The sequence below is a fragment of the Capsella rubella genome, unplaced genomic scaffold (genome assembly GCF_000375325.1).
Source record: "Capsella rubella cultivar Monte Gargano unplaced genomic scaffold, Caprub1_0 scaffold_3, whole genome shotgun sequence".
NCBI classification, from domain to species: Eukaryota; Viridiplantae; Streptophyta; class Magnoliopsida; order Brassicales; family Brassicaceae; genus Capsella; species Capsella rubella.
The window spans coordinates 5,397,122-5,413,591 of NW_006238921.1; the positions used below are offsets into that span (position 1 = coordinate 5,397,122).

The window sequence follows — 16,470 nt, forward strand, 5'->3', positions numbered from 1 at the left end:
CAACATTTCGGGTCTGTCTGAGTTTGAACCCATTCGAAACTAGTTTACCCCGCTCGATCGATGTCATTGATTGATCATCATCAATATATGACATATGAAGAAGACGAACTCTAATAGATATCCTACATCGAATGATGGAATAAATCCTTGGGTAATATATATGTGATTTGGCAACCCGTCTTCCTTAGTTAGTTTTTGAGATTAGTTATGTCACATTACTAATGAACTTTTAACTTAATATTAGAGTACACATCAGTTATCATCTTGTTCGTCCAAGCTGAGAGCATGTTGCAACTTACTAAATATTTCTTTTGAAATTTGGTTTACATGGTGGTTGCAAAATCAGTTTTAAATCTGCATACATATATATTACAAACTGAAGTGGCATGATCAATATGGCAAATAAAATAAACAAAAACGCTCTAAAATTTGAACCAAATTCTAATTTGATTAGACAATCTATAATATCAATCCAAAAAGCAACCAAAGCTTATAAATTGGTTACTTTTAATTTATATCACAAATTATGGATATATTTGATTAATACTAAATCAAATCGTTACAAGATACATTTTTAACTATAGTAACTACTTTTTTGCAGTCCCAAACTAAACTCGTACTATATTTGGTTCCGAGCCATACAAATGTAGTATATGTATATACTCTGCATGTGAGGTTACCGCGGTGACCAATGAAATGATGATGTTAGTTACAAATTAAAAGAATGATGCAAAGAGAGATAAACGAACATATCCCAAAATGGTAGGATTTGATTTAATATTCCCATGCTCTTATTAGAAATCCCAACAAAAGTTAATATTTTATGCCCACACTATACAATATAACTAAAATGACATGAACTTGTAGCTTGAAGAAAAAAGTAAGAGACTATGGTATATGATTTACTAGTTAGAACAAGAATCTTTAACACATGGGATGTTAGGAGAAGGAGATTCGGATTCCGAATGATCCAACGGTGAGAGAAAAAATCAGAAAGAAAATTTCACAACCGTAGGATCTGTTCCCTTAACCACCTTGTAATGCCGGTCTTTATTTAATTTTGAGGAAAGAAGAAATTAGAAAAACAGCACCAAACTTATGTCTCTCATGTGACCGACCACCGCATCCTCAGTTGACCTGTCTTTGCCCCCACTTTGTCTCCCCACACAAACTGAAATAAAATGAACAAGTAGAAGACTTTAGATATCAAATGACTCCACGTGTCGATCTCTCATTCGCTTGCATCGGTTGTATCGTGTGGACCAACGAAGCAACATATAAAAAGCACGACGCGGTGCCATTACTACAACAAGAGAAGTGTAGGAGAAGAAACTTCTCATTTCATAATTGTTTCTCAAAGAAAGAAAGTTTCAAGAAATGGAGAAAGAAGGTCTCGGGCTTGAGATAACGGAGTTGAGGTTGGGTCTCCCGGGGAGAGATGTTGCGGAGAAGATGATGAAGAAGAGAGCTTTCACGGAGATGATCATGACGTCTTCGGGTAGTAACAGTGAACAATGTGAAAGCGGTGTCGTTTCTTCCGGCGGTGACGTTGAGAAAGTCAATGATTCGCCGGCGGCGAAAAGTCAGGTGGTGGGGTGGCCGCCGGTTTGCTCCTACCGGAGGAAAAACAGCTGCAAGGATGCTTCGGCGGCGAAAGTTGGGTTAGGGTATGTGAAAGTGAGCATGGATGGTGTGCCTTACTTGAGGAAGATGGATCTTGGTTCAAGCCAAGGTTACGATGATCTAGCCTTTGCTCTTGATAAGCTCTTCGGCTTCCGTGGCATCGGTTAGTAACAATTGTTTTTCTCTTCCCGTAAAAAGTAGAGTCGTACTCGTAATATTATTAGATCATGTGAAGAAAAAAAAAAGAAAGAAAAGCTAGCTATACATATGAGACGTCGGATTAAGAACTTTAGTGTTTTAGACGTAATGTATACGTTAGAACTAATTAAGTATTTTTAGTACTATATGTGGGAATGAAGCCTTAGTTATAAGTATTTTAGTACTTTTCTCTCTTTTTTTTCGTATACAACCGACAACTTAATTTATGATACAATGACAATACTTGTATAAATCAGTGAGTTATAATTTGGGTTATGAGATTAGTATTGTATTGTTGTGGTAACGATTCTATAGAATTTAGAGAGTGTTATGAAAAATAGAATATGTTGACATCATTATTAGTCATCACGGGAATATCATTTAGCTGATTTAAGATTAGTCCTAAAAATTTCGGATGTTTATTTTGACTGGTAATTTTAACTCCACAACTGTTTTGAAATATATCAAAAGTTCTGTGTATAAATAGTTATTGGTTTCAATTAATTCTTAATTCAATTTTTGTTTATTAGACAAAAACAAATAGTCTTATAATCATAGACTTTGGACTGTACTTGTATTGTTGGTAATTAGAGTTTCCTATATTTCTCAATATAATCACACAACACAATTAAGTATTTTACAAATATATATAAATGTGCAGGCGTGGCCTTGAAAGATGGTGATAACTGCGAATACGTTACCATATACGAAGACAAAGATGGAGACTGGATGCTTGCCGGAGATGTACCTTGGGGGTATGTTCATATCTTTTGACTTAGATGGTATCCCTATTTATTAGTTACAAAATTAATGAGAGTTTTGTTTGATATATTTGGTTATGCAGGATGTTCATAGAGTCATGCAAGAGGTTGAGGATAATGAAAAGATCGGATGCTACCGGGTTTGGGCTGCAGCCTAGAGGAGTAGACGAGTGATGATGGTTTGAAAAAAGAAAGCAAGGACCTGGTTAACCTTAAAACTTTAATCATCAAGATCCTTTTAGAACATTTTTCCTACTCTTCATGTTATATAAATTATATATGTTATAGTATATTATTCTGCTACAAAATTTCGAGTTATGATTTGCATAATTATTTTCAGAAAGACAGCTATATATATATGTATACACTACTTGTTTCTTGAGTGCTGAGTTAAGACATTTAATTTGTTTCAAATTTATTGTCAAGGGATCGATATATATGTGTAGGAAACATATGTAATACGTATCCATTATTTTCTTTTTTCTTAATCTTTGATTTATTTATTTTTATAAAAATAAGTATACAAATTGTTAATTATGTTTTCCAATTTAACTTTAATTTTAAATTTTGAATTCTGAATACATTCTTCTTGTCTTTGTATGATATCGTATAACTCTTCCTTTTTTTTTTTCTTTTGACACTCATAATTTCACATTTAAAGTCACATGTTGAGTATGTTTTACGTATATTATTCCTATTACAATGAATCTATATAGATGTATATATATCCACTCTCTTTGCCTTTGATCATTAATCTGAATTATAGAAAACACCGACATGTTCGGTATGTCGAGCTAATTTTTGTTTTTCTATATTGTCTTTCTGTACAACAAGATAGTCGGATTGATCAAAACTAAGATAAGTGATTATGAAACGATCGAGCCCATATGATTTGTTACAAACTGTGACCTACCCATGTGCATTGCAAACCATAAACAGGAAAGATTCACCTCATCCGCCTCGCGCTTCTACTTTTTTTTCTTGGCCTAAATTAACGATGCCATCATCGATTCATCGTTATCATTTTATCAACCACACTAGATACGTCCATTTCTGATTTCATACTGTATACGTTTTGATACGTTACGGTTCAAGGCTTTTCAGTATCCAACCAAAGGGGTTAGAGCAATGCAAAGTTAAATGAGGCAATAATATAACGAATTCTTAGAAAATCCTTTAAGATGACTTTTTGGCTTTGAATTTTCGGTAAACGTATACAAAGCAGCCTAAGAAGATTAAAGGCTAATAATTGCCTTTGTGGTGAAGTTACAATTTCTATATATATATCCTTCATTAGTAATACATTCATTAGTCAAATATTCCGGAAACATTTGAAAACAAAACATCCTATTGGTATCAAATGTCATATAATCTACATCTCTCTATTAACTGATTCCACGACCAAAACGTGTTTGTGTATATACAACAAGACAGCCACCTAGAGGAAAAAGTAATCAACAAACCAACTCAAGAGAGAATCAAACAAAGCACACCTAATGATCAAATAAGACATATATAGTTTTATTTATTCGTATAGAGAGACGGATGTTCATCATCTACTACCTCCTCAAATTTTACTATATCATAACCATAATACAAAAGGATAAACCAAATATAATACCTGAAGGTGATGTTGACAAAGCTTGTGAGTCAAGTCATCGACAACATGAGGATTATCTACACCGTCAAAGCCCATGCCTTCGAATAAAGGCATAGTGGGAATCTGACCGGAGTATCGATTGTTGCGTTTAGCTGACTTCGCACTCAGTTTAGTCTCCAATGGTAAACCAAAAGACTTCCTCCGAGGCGTCGTACAGTGCCTTCCTTAGCTCTTTTGAAGCTCCATATCGAACATGGCAACGAAACATCCGTATTCTGCTAGGGCATTTCGAACTATAAATCTCGTTGAGTCCCAGTGGGAAGTTCCCGGTTTGAGGTTGGGAACCGAGAAGTCGATGAAGGGGAGAGAATAGGGACGTAACTGAGTGATCTTGAACTACTTATCATCATTATTTTTCTTTTAAGGATTAAGAATCTGCAGTTAGCTTTGTGTTTGTGTTCTGTGAAGATCATGAAGACTCGCTTCGTTACTATATAGAAAGAGAGAGTCGAACGAAGTGTTAAGTAAACAATGGGGGTACAGTACAAACTGTACAATCCAATAGTTTCACATGCATGAACCACGGTTCTGTACAAATTAAGCGTGAATTAGGTACGTAGATAAAGTAGTGCATGTGAGCATATAACTATAAAAGAATGGAAATCATTTGACGTTTAAGAAGATATTACTATGTAGCTTTCCGAATATAACATTTCTCGTAAAAAACCAATTAACAAAAAAAAACAAGACAGTTCGTTTTTCCAAGTGGGAAGTAAATGGGAAATTTCTGAATCGATATTAAGATTATAGAATCACCAACCATGCATGACTTCATTTTCATTGATAGAAAATATTTATTATATCCATGATCCTATACAACAGGGTCAAGTGTCTTATACCCTCGAAAATCCTTTGCATTGAAGATGCCCTTAGGTATCGATATGACTATATACTTTTTTTTTTTTTCGCTAAACATGTAAATATCATATAATGAATAAAAGGTTTTACAATGAGCAAGACCTAAACAAAAGCAGGCAAGGCAAAAAAGAAAAACAAGGCCACAATAAGAACATCAAATAGCAACTAAACAGAGCTATCTAATCCAGAAGATCATTAGATTAATCCAACGCTTCATGTGACGGCGAGAGGAGATGATGTTGCGCATGTCCCGATCCACAAGCTTGAAGATGAGAGCTGGGGAGATCCTGGTAGAGTTATGGAGGACATTGTTTCTTTGTCTCCATATATTGTACAACACAACTTGGGCAATTAATTTACAACACAACACAACATGACTATATACATATCACATATATGTAATCAATTCATGCTAAACTAATATAGTGTAATCACACAAACTTAACCGGCTTTCACTGGTTAAAGTAAACTCAACATCTTTTTTTAAAATTGAATGATTACTCCTTTTGATACACATTTTTAAAATTTCAAAAGAGATCCGAGGTAAGAAGAAGTATTATTAAAGTGTTTGTTTGCTCACAAGAATTGTCAAGAAAGACCCAACCAAACAAGAACTATAGTCCATAAATTAATAACGAGGTGGAGCGTGGGTCCGACGTGGCATATAGCCGTTACAGTCCCACACGGCCGTTTCTCTACTTACGTGGCACTCCTTTTAAAATTAAAAAAAATAATATATTGAAATAATGAATAAAAAGGGACTGGTCATCGTTAAACATAGAAAAATCCGACCGTTGTTTGTGTTTTGTTTTTTTTTTGTTATCTTCTTCTTGCCTGAAAGAACAGAACTCACAACTCTCAAAAGATTTTTGCTTTTCTCTTTTGGTCAAGTAGAGAGAGACAGAGAAAAATAATTGATCTTTGTGACGATGTTGGAAGATTATGGTATAACGGAGGAAGATCTGGTGATCGAGGAAGCTCAGGGCTATCCGAGAGCTTACGCTAAGATCTGCCGCGATTTTGATGTTTTCCCGTATAGAAATGGTCCTCCTTTTACATTCGTGCCCTACATTCTTCAGCAGAACGAGGTAATTGAGCTCAAAGTATGGGTTTTTAGAGTAATTGGAAGCTCGTTGGATTACATTTTCAGATCTAAATTCTATTGTTTGATTCTTCAAGTACAAAACCTTAGATTTGGAGTTGGAGTGATGTTTTTTCCTTTTTTTTGTTGCTTCTCTGTAATGACAAAATGTTAAAATGTTACTATTTTCCTTTGTCCTGAAGAGCTTGAGATGCAGAGAAGTAGATGATATGTTTCCAGTAATTGATCCGAAAGCGAGACCAACCGCAAAACCGAAGATCTTCCTGAGTCTCCTTTGGAAACAACTTAATCATCTAGGGTATGTGCTTATTTATTTTTCATCATACACAATTTTCTGACAACACTTGTAGTCAAGTTTTCAGATTCTTATGATTTTGGTTTTTGTTTGCAGAAATGCTGGGTTTGATCCAGCTGTTATTCGGATTGATCCGTATGGGAATGTTGTTTACTTCCACGCTGATTCTGCTTCTCCTCTTGCTTGGGGTTTTGATCATTGGTTCCCTTGCTCAAGTACACACTTCTCCCTTGTTTGTTTATATTTTTTTTGAGTTTCTTTGTTTTCTGGTTGATATTAAAGCTTTCTCTGTATCTATATTGGTTTTGTAGGGGGAGGATTAACAGTACCAAGCAACCTAAGGGTAGTGCAATGGCAGGCACGCAAGAACAAGAAGGACAAACTTGAGTTCCTAGTACCATGGTGGGATCTTCAAGTTGGGATTTCAGTTAATCAGTTCTTGTCCATTTTTGCTGCTTCTAGCTCTGATTTCAGGTATAAAGTAACAACCTTTCGGATGTATATAGTAAATTACCGCTGTCTATACTCTATACCTTTGATGGACAAAAACATCCTAACCAAAATGCAAATCTCATAGGAGGAGAGCATTTTCATTCTTGTTCAAAGAAGGTGAAACCGAGGAACTTAATGGTTCACAAACGGTTGATTCACACCATTTCCCGCAACATTTTGTTGAATCGAAAGAGAAGTATGGGCTTGCCTCAGCTGCAGTTGTTGTTTCTAGAAGAGATCCTTATGATCCTTCATTAGTCTTGAGATCGCTTGATTACAATCGTCAAACACCTGGTTAGTAGTAACAACTACTCGCTTTTCGATTACCGATATATGAACCCTCTTTTATCTACTGTTGTATTAACCCAACTAAATAAAATTGCAGCAAGGAAGATGAGATTCGGTGCAACCAAAGAGAATGAGACTCCAGACTTGATGAAAAATTCTTATCAAGCCATTGCTGCTGCGAGGGACTCACTGAGACACCGAGAGGAATCGCAGAATATGAGAGCTGAGATGAAAAAGTTAGATGACGAAACAAATGATTTGACAAGAACGAACAATGAAGAGCGGCTTACCATTCAGGAGCTGGAGAACGAGCTGGTTAAGCGAAGAAGAAGAGCTGAAAAGTGCAGGAGATTGGCAGAAGCTCAATGCTCGTACAGGAATACACTTGAGAAAATGATCCGCGATGCTATGCACCAGTAAGATATTTTCTCTATACAACAGTTGCATTTCAATATTCTTAGGCAAATATATTGTATACTAACTTTCCTTACTGTTCCTTGTTGGTTTGTAGGAGTGTTGTGTATAAAGAACAAGTGAGGTTAAACCAGGCAGCGAGTGGTGCGCTTATGGCAAGACTAGAGGCGCAAAAGGCTATTTGTGATAGTTCAGAGAAAGAACTTCACAAGAAGTTTAAAGAAAGAGAGGAGCTGGAGAGTCAAGTGAGGCCTGAACTAGAGAAAGCAAGGAAACGATCGAGACATTTGCTGAAAGATGAAGATGACCTATTGCTAGAAGAGAGAGACAGGAAGCTCTCTCTGTATCTTCCAGGAACAAGTGAAGAAATGTCTTCACACAAGGAGTTAAGGGTATACTTTGAGGAGGAGCATAAAGCAGCAGCTTCTGAGGCTGAAACTCAGAAGCAGGGGGAAATAGAGGAGGTGGAAGAGGAACAGCAGAATGCAGAGGTATCTGAGAAGTCCCTTGTCGCGTTAGAAGATAATGAACCGGTTGAAAAAAAGGTGGGTGTAGAAGAAGGGAAGAGAGGCAGCAGAAGCTTCAGAGCATTCCATGTTTTCAAGGCACCAGAGAGTGAGGAAGATGAGGAAAGCAGGATAGAGCGAGGGAAAGGAAATGTTGAGAACTGGCTTCATATTTTACTGGAGAACAACAGCAAAAACGGTCCATGTGATCTTCAAACCGAAGGAAGCAACAAGAAGATTGATGAAATGATAGAGAAACTGGACCAAAAGTTCCCAATGCTTGAAAAGGTTGATGAAGAAGTGGACTTGAAGTTGCAGGCTGAGGAGACAAACAACAACACAAGCAAGGTGGAAACAAGAACTGAAAGTTCTCATAGAAGCAGAATGAGTTTTGATTTGAAGAACACACCAGAGAAGAGTGGCAGAGACAAAGTGGTAAAGAGATCAGAGAGTGCTAGAGCTTTCAGAAGGATTCCATCATCTCCATCGCTTATCTTCGGAATGAAAAAGGGAATTGACTGCATCAGGAAGAAGCCAGTGGTTTCAAGGAATGATGATGAGAGCGAATATCTTGTTAAGAACAACTTCATCAAGTCATCTCTCCAAACAATCAAACGAGCTGTCAAATTTTAAAGATTCTGATGAAAGCTTTCATCGATACACTCCCACATATCTACATATATGCATTTGTTTATTGTTGTGATCAAGTTGGTTTATTCATTATTGTGTATAAAAAGACTACTCCATTGTTGCTCCTCCATGTGTAATAACAGCTTGTTGTGTTGTTTCCATTAATGCAAAATTAAGACAAAGACTTTCTCCACCTTGAAGGTGTTGTTCTTCCTTTGACAAGCCTTGTCTTCATATTCCCAGGAGTCCGAGGCTCAAATCCTTCATTGTCACCTGATTCTTCCTCACCCTTGTCAACGCTAACACTTCCTCTAATTGACGGTACTAACCCGAGCCTCTTCCACCGGAAAAACCCTTTACTCCCACCACTACTCTTCTTTTCCATCAGCCTCTCCAGCTGCAAGTGCATTGCACTGCACTCACTCTGCAGCCTAGCAACATCCTCTCTCAGCCTTCTTATCTCTGCTTGTTGAACATTCATCTCACGTTTAGACAAGCACCGCGCTGCAGAACCTGCCTCAAAGTAATGTGAAGCAGAAGGGTTTGTTGGACTCCTCGTTGTGCTGCTTATTGAGCTACCGTTCCAGTCAATGTGACGACTTAGCTTTGTCTGCTCAGTGAACAAGACTCTGATGATTGCTCTCACCGGTAAACGATCATTCTGAGCCGCGTGGAGAGCTGCTTCCGGTGATAGCTTTCTGCTATCAATAAGTCTACAAAGTTCCTTCCTTTCTTGCTTCAACACCTGAGGATGTGCCTGCAATTGAATTCGAATCTTGAATTGAGTCATACTTTTGAACTGAAGTTAAATTTGAAGTTCAAAAATTTTAAGCTTTATTACCTTGAGATATGTATCAACGGCGCGGTACAAGCCATCCTCTGTAGTACGAGCATGGCTAGGAAGAGCTTCGATTAAGGAAATAAATTCCGGTAAAGACAAACCGCCGTCAACGGCGGCTTCAGCGAGATAAGAGTCAACAAGCTTAGCCACTTTAACAAGAGCAGCACCGGTTTTAACACCTTCACTATCCAATCCTGCGAATCTCTTCACAAGACGTGTCACAAGCTCAACGTCAAGCAACGTGCCAGACGTGTAGCTGAAGGAAGGTATCATAAGCTCCTTAAGCGAAGCTTGGTCGAGCTGCCACGATACTCTGGTTTCAATCTCCGTTAAGTAATTCGGATTAGCTCCGACCATTTTCGCCGTCCTCAGGAGACGGAGGAGGAAATTGCAAGGAACAGAGTCTTTCTCCGGCGGGAGGATTCCGATTAGTGTCTCGACGAAAAACCGTTTCTTCATTACAGACGCCGTGACGCTCTCTGGCTGTTGTGTGTCAATGGGGTGGTTTTTGGATTCGATGGGGGTGGAAACAATGGCGGAGACATTGCCGGAGAGGTCAGGAAGCCACTTGGAAGCGTAATGAGCGATGATGGAACCAATGAGGTCCGGTCTGATCCCTTTGGATTTGATTCCGGCAATGGTTTTGACGAAATAGTTCATGTCTTGGATACATGAGTCGTCGAAGTAAGAGTAGTACTCCATATCACCTCCGGTGAAGGTTTCTTGGTGATTGCTGCCGTAGATGGTGACGGGTTCCGGCGAAGGTGTTTTCTTCATTGGTTAGCTCCGATGTGTAGTAGAAGATGATTTTGTATAATAGAGAAAGCAAAGAGTTTTGTGGTCTTTCTAACGTTTACTTATGGTTTTTGCTCGAAAAGCTCATCAGAGAACATAATCATGATTCCACAAATTTCCAAAAAGTTTTTCTTGTTTTTGTCAATAGTTTTATAATTTGTAGAAAATATAAATAGAAAATGGAAATCTTTTCATTTTCTAATAACTAACGAATTTTATTAGATTTCATTTTCGTGAATATGTAATAATAATATACACTTTCGGAATATTAATTTATACATCGTAGCTGCCTCTTATAGTGACCGACATTATAATCAAAAACATTTTTGTCCTGATCTGTAAATTGTATATATGGTACTTCAAAAAAAAAAAAAAAGAGTTATCATTAATTTCTATACTCGATTAAAATTATTGTTTTGAAGGTTAATAGAATCATATTAATATAGCAAAAATATATTAAGATATGCATATATGCGTGAAGAGGATTGAGACTTGAGAGGCTGTGGAAGGAAGATAGCGATAAGATGAACTGATGAAAGGATGAAGACAAATCATTTTGAGTTGTTTTGCCTCGTATACTAAAAACAATTATAGTGGTAAATTTTACACGTATATATGACAAAGGGAATGAAATTAATGCATAGTCGTGTCCTTGTCTTACTCTGAGATGCTAAAATTGTATTTGTATTCTGGTCGTTGTATCACTATCAATTGGTAAATACAATGAACGAATTTTGACAGTCCTGGTTTCGAATGTGAACTTCAACATTATTATGGTTAAGTTTGGTTTTGATCTAAAACAAGAATATTGTCTAAAACTGTAACTGTGTTTGTATGGGAACATTTCAACAACTTTTGTAACACACGAACTCACAAAGTACATTCATGAATGACTTGCAATTTTGACTGTTAAAAAGAAACTAACTATAGATAGATAAGCTTCTATGTACATAGCTAAAGAAAACAATACATTTTGAGAAAAGACAAAAGAATCGTAGTCTCTCTGTTTCCTTCTTTTGTAATATCCTTCTCTCCATGTGGTTTTGTAGATGAAACGACAATGAATGGTCCCGTTTTAGAATAATCGTGACCATGCCGCTTTGTCTTATCACAACCATACGTACATGCCAAAAATAAGATTCTTTCTATCTTGCGTTTCTTTTTGGTCCCGTTGCACATTCACATCATATCACGAGTGTTGATGTTATACCAACAGGTTTTTTTGGGTTTTGAGTAGTTTACCTTTACACAAACTGATGAAAAGCTTATTGATTACAATTGTGTTTCTAACAGCGAGTGTTGATGGTAAATAAGAGACTTCCTGAAAAACAAATTCGATAATCTTGTGTCAATAGCAAGCATTATAGCATCTAACAAGGCTGGCTGTTACTTCTTTTCTTCATCAGTTTCGTAAACTTCAGGCACCCATGTAGAAACATCGGAAATCTGTCCATGGTTTTGGAATTTGTCACAATGATTCTCTGCCTTATGCCCATTTGAAGGGTGCAAAGCAACTCACTCTGTTTTCTACTATCTTGTTCCTATTTTTGTTCAAAGTTTTCGTAACGCATTTCTTAGTTTTTGTCTTTTTGAACTTACAATGCAAAAATAGTAGTTCTTATGTTTGTACTTTAAAGCCTGAACCAGTATATATATATATATATATAACAAGTACTCCAACCAAAAGTAGCCAGGACTGATGGGTTGGCGGAGAGGAAGTACAGAACTCCTTCTCTATGGTCTTTTTGCTTTCTCATGAAGATGAAACAATGAAGAAATACACTTTGGAATTGAGATTGTACTAGTAACATTTGTACAGATGAACAAAGTCTAAGGATAAAAAACAAGCAGGCATATAAGCTTACAAGTATCTTCTGATGAAGTGAACAGCTTATGTTGAAGTATTTGTACACTAACATGGTTTGGTTCAACCGAATGTTTTCTCACTGCTATAGCACATATAAACGAATCCATCTTCCTCTTTGTAAGATTCATAGACCGAGTCCATTAGAGCAGCTGCAGAGAAAGGAAAAACAGATCACATCATCAAACAACGATGCCTATAAGCAAAAAAAAAAAAAAACCAGTTGCAGAAGAAACTCACCTGTTTGAGGGAGAGTGTTGTTCACGAACACGAACAAGGCTTTACCAGGAGACAAATGTAATCTAGCACCCAATATGTAGATGAATTGGCCTACTGACATATCTCTTGGAACCAGAAACCTAACATTGAAAGACACTTGAGTTCATCATTTCCCAAAGAACATTACTGAAACTATTCATACAAAAGTGATCACTTCTGAAACATTGAACATAAGTAAGCACTGGTCCGGGGAGTACAGATTTTTTTAAAAGTTATCAAACAATTCATAAAGGCAGACAAAAATATGAACAAGAGAAATTATAAAAAACAAAACTTAGGGTGAAATGTTTGTACTTCTTTTTCTCGATTTCAGGCAGATCTGTCTTGCAATACTTTTCAGCAATCACCTGCAAGATTTAATCCAACACAATTGAGTTCCGACAAACAAACAAAATCATTTCTGCGTACATCCGATGAATTGAATAGATTCAGAAGAAACAGTTCAGAAGGAGATATTATTTGGGGTGGATAGACTTACTGGAATCCGAGTAGGGTACTTAGCGATAATCTCACGCGATTCAGCGAGCCTCTCATCTGCAAAATAAGAGATAAAAGGTTATTCATTACTTCGTTTTTCAAAACGACTTAGTAGTAACATCTGAAACTGTGATCGATCTTTAGAAAGGCGCGAACGAACCCAAAGTGTATTCTTCCTTGAACGATTTCATCTTCTTCTTCGACCGCCGTGTGATTTTCGGTGTTCTTTGTTTTGGTCTCCGTCTTTCCAAAAGTGGCGACGAAGTCAAACGATAAATAAAAGTAGAAAATATATAAAATACGATTTAAGTTCTTAAGTTTAGTTCATTTAATAACAAAGCAGGGATAGCTCAGTTGGGAGAGCGTCAGACTGAAGATCTGAAGGTCGCGTGTTCGATCCACGCTCACCGCATATTATTGTTTTTTTTTTCCCAATTTTGAATTTAAATTTTGACACAAAATTTCTCATTTCTTCAGATTTATTATATCTTCTGTTTATACTTCTTAAATTGGCGTTGGTTATACTGTATAACTTATACATAAAAGCATGTTTCACAAATTTACACAAATCGGATTTTAAAAAACCCAAATGATATAGTGATCATAAGGGGTGAAGTCATATTCGAGCATATCAATACGGGTTCCTCTGCGGAGTCTAAGGAGCAGAGGCTGAAGAGCCTTCAACACTATTCTCATGTTTGGCCTGAAGTCTGCCTCAACTACTGTTTGTTGTTTAGAATGTCGCTTGTAAAACCACATGAAATTACACAAAACAAAGCAAGAAATTTGATTTGACTGAAAATGAACACTCTGTTTCTTATATTCCCTAGCTTAGCAGCAATCAGAACAAAAACTTAGCAGCTCAATACACATGATGATTCTGGTCATTCGTCAAGTAAAGCAGACACTGGACTCTTTCTAAATGGATCAACCTGAGCCAGTTTCACAGCAAGAGTCTTATTCGGGTACACGTTATCTGCCTTCATCCTCTGAATCATCCCATAAGCAGGAGTTTTGGCTTTGATATAAGCCAAGAGAACGGTTTCATACTGCATAAGCTGAGATGCATAGCCTGCATTTTTCATCCCCAGGAAAACCTTCTCCGCGTTATGAACATCGCCTCTTTTTGCATATTCCTCAAGAATCAACATGTAAGAAATGAACATAGGTCTCATCTTTTTATCCTTTGTCGCTCTGTTCAATATCAATTCAGCTTTTCCAACTTCTCCCGCTTTGACGTAGAGCTTCACAAGTGCGTGCCATGTTGAAGGGCCAATCTTAATTCCTGCATTTCCCATTCTTTTAACCAGTTCTTTACCTTTCGCTAGCATCTTGTTCTCTGTGTATATCTCCATGAGGGAAAAATATGGTAGCATAGGAAAAATGTTATACTTCTTCACAAGCCTCTCAAACACTGCCTCTGCTTCTTCAATTTCCTTCAGCTTTCCCCATGCTCTAATGGCAGAAATGCAATTATCATATCTCGGATTTTCCTCAACAAACCTACTCAATCTTCTCACATTGTCAGTGTCTCCTATGTCTGCATAAAGAGGGAGTAATGAACGGCACACCCATGGAGTTTGTTTCAAGCCTTTCCCTTCCATTTCCTTCATAACTTCTTGCGCTCGCTCTTTAAGCCCTCCTCTTATGTAGTACTTAGCCAGGCTAGACTGTAGTTCTGGATCAAGCTCAATACCTTCTTCCTTCATTGTCTCCACAATCTTCTCCATTCCAGTTATGTCCCCGGCTAAACCTTTACTATTGATTAAAAACAGATAGGTACCACGACTCGGCTTGACGTTTTCTTTCTCCATGAGTAACAAAACATCAGCTATCTTCTTCCTATCATGCATACTGTAGAGGAGAAGCAACTGGTTGCAAGCAAACACGCTTGTTGGAAATTTTAGTTCTCTCATTTTCTTAAAAAGGTCTTCGGCTTTGTTCACATGGTGCTTAAGTACACAATTTGCCAGCAGGGTTCTGTACACTACTTCTCCCCTCAAAGTTTCAGGAATATCCTTCAAAAAGTTTTCGGCTTTTTGTAGACCATGTACTTTAGACACCAAATCCAGTTGAGAAGCATAGTTTGCCTCTGTGAACTCAAATTGGGTATTAGCTCGCAGCCACTCCCACAGCTGTAAAACCAAATCAGAGACATACAAATTAAGAAAGTGGATAAATAAAACAAAAAACGATGTGGCAAAGTAGAAAATGAGAAGACAAAAATTACCTGCAAACCCATATCATAAAATCTGCGTTTACGCAGATTATGTATAGCAATAGAAACCTCAGCTTGACTCAAACATTTCCCTTCTTTGACCCATTTTTCAAGAACATGCTTCACAGATTTATAGGCAACAATAGATTCATACAGCTCAGAGCTCACTCTTTTCTTTGTTGTTTTCCCATCTTTTGAATGCCCTACTTCGATTTCAGGATCATCATCAGCGGACGCTTCTACATCATTACCAAGCTCAGACTCGAATAAAGAACCATTATGAGCAACTCCCTCTGTTACATCCCCAGAAACAGGAAGCACCTCCTCTGATTCAGACAGCTCCTCTTCCTTAACTTCCTCAACTCCTTTGTCTCCAGCATCGGCTACAGAAGAAAGCTTATTGATGCCAAAGAAGCGTGAAAACACATTTCTTGTGGTATAAAGTCTGATTAAACCTTGAGATTTGTTGTAAATCAATCCAGATGATTTGAAGACCCTTTCTTTGTCACAACTTGATACTTCTTCTAATTTACTAACCGCACCAAACGAAGTGGATGCAAAGCTATAACTCCGACTCCTAAAAATACACAATTAAGAAAAACAGAAGAAAATTTCAACCCAAATGAACCGTAAAAACTGAAACAAACCCACTAAGAAAGATTTAAACTTGATTAATGGTAAACTCAAGATTCTGTAACGTTGATAAAGTAACGAAAAGGCAGAACCCAGAATCTACATATCACAAAGCTGTTACCTTCGGAGAATCCTCGAAAGCGAATACATTACTTCCTTCAATCAATTGAGATGAGAATCCTGAAAAAAGCACACAGAACAACCACAATAAGATGCTAGAGTGATTTGTATATGAATAATCAATTGTAACAAGCCGTAAGAATCAAAACCCATTTCTCGACACTTACAATTTCTGAGGAGGTTTTATTTCCGCCGGAGAGAAGTGTGATTTCTCTACTGACTACTACTAGACGACAAAACAATAAAATTTCAGGGTTTAATGACTCTCCTAGAGTTTATACGTGTGCCAATGGAATACTAGTCTCTTTTTATTCTTTCACAAACGTGCGAGGTGGTTAAAGGGTATATTTGTCAATTTCAATATAGAAAGGTGATGTTTCTGTTTGGTGCCAATCTCAAATGTTTGAAATTTCATA

General features: G+C 37.1%; 5 protein-coding genes and 1 non-coding gene across 7 annotated transcripts; 3 read left to right on the plus strand and 3 right to left on the minus strand.

Annotated features, from left to right (window-relative positions):
- Nucleotides 1-1,298: 1,298 nt before the first annotated feature.
- Nucleotides 1,299-2,996, plus strand: LOC17890636 (auxin-responsive protein IAA19). The gene is made up of 3 exons (XM_006298543.2): nt 1,299-1,786; nt 2,483-2,576; nt 2,666-2,996. Exons 1-3 carry the CDS (start codon nt 1,378-1,380, stop codon nt 2,754-2,756), a joined length of 594 nt encoding a protein of 197 aa, XP_006298605.1. The 5' UTR covers nt 1,299-1,377; the 3' UTR covers nt 2,757-2,996.
- Nucleotides 2,997-5,893: 2,897 nt separating this feature from the next.
- Nucleotides 5,894-8,952, plus strand: LOC17893513 (myosin-2 heavy chain, non muscle). The gene is made up of 7 exons (XM_006299679.2): nt 5,894-6,188; nt 6,385-6,500; nt 6,594-6,712; nt 6,809-6,971; nt 7,075-7,283; nt 7,375-7,693; nt 7,789-8,952. The coding sequence occupies exons 1-7, from the start codon at nt 6,030-6,032 to the stop codon at nt 8,828-8,830; spliced, it is 2,127 nt and encodes a 708-aa protein (XP_006299741.1). The 5' UTR covers nt 5,894-6,029; the 3' UTR covers nt 8,831-8,952.
- On the minus strand, nt 8,797-10,577 carry LOC17893770 (root phototropism protein 3). The gene is made up of 2 exons (XM_006297599.2): nt 9,669-10,577; nt 8,797-9,584 (listed from the first exon to the last, which is right to left on the minus strand). The coding sequence occupies exons 1-2, from the start codon at nt 10,443-10,445 to the stop codon at nt 9,000-9,002; spliced, it is 1,362 nt and encodes a 453-aa protein (XP_006297661.1). The 5' UTR covers nt 10,446-10,577; the 3' UTR covers nt 8,797-8,999.
- Nucleotides 10,578-12,225: 1,648 nt separating this feature from the next.
- Nucleotides 12,226-13,331, minus strand: LOC17892238 (autophagy-related protein 8i). The gene is made up of 5 exons (XM_006298727.2): nt 13,244-13,331; nt 13,085-13,140; nt 12,901-12,953; nt 12,568-12,686; nt 12,226-12,479 (listed from the first exon to the last, which is right to left on the minus strand). Exons 1-5 carry the CDS (start codon nt 13,272-13,274, stop codon nt 12,391-12,393), a joined length of 348 nt encoding a protein of 115 aa, XP_006298789.2. The 5' UTR covers nt 13,275-13,331; the 3' UTR covers nt 12,226-12,390.
- Nucleotides 13,332-13,422: 91 nt separating this feature from the next.
- On the plus strand, nt 13,423-13,495 carry TRNAF-GAA. Its single transcript has one exon. It is a non-coding gene; the product is annotated as a tRNA-Phe (tRNA).
- A 162-nt stretch (nt 13,496-13,657) lies between these two features.
- LOC17891398 (pentatricopeptide repeat-containing protein At3g15590, mitochondrial) lies at nt 13,658-16,292 on the minus strand. 2 transcript variants are annotated; one of them, XM_023786917.1, is made up of 5 exons: nt 16,222-16,292; nt 16,056-16,114; nt 15,757-15,878; nt 15,314-15,684; nt 13,658-15,218 (listed from the first exon to the last, which is right to left on the minus strand). In XM_023786917.1, exons 2-5 carry the CDS (start codon nt 16,082-16,084, stop codon nt 13,968-13,970), a joined length of 1,773 nt encoding a protein of 590 aa, XP_023642685.1. In that variant the 5' UTR covers nt 16,085-16,114; nt 16,222-16,292; the 3' UTR covers nt 13,658-13,967. The 2 variants fall into 2 exon arrangements, with proteins under 2 accessions (XP_023642685.1, XP_023642684.1); XM_023786916.1 differs by having other exon boundaries at nt 15,314-15,878.
- Between the last annotated feature and the right edge of the window lie 178 nt (nt 16,293-16,470).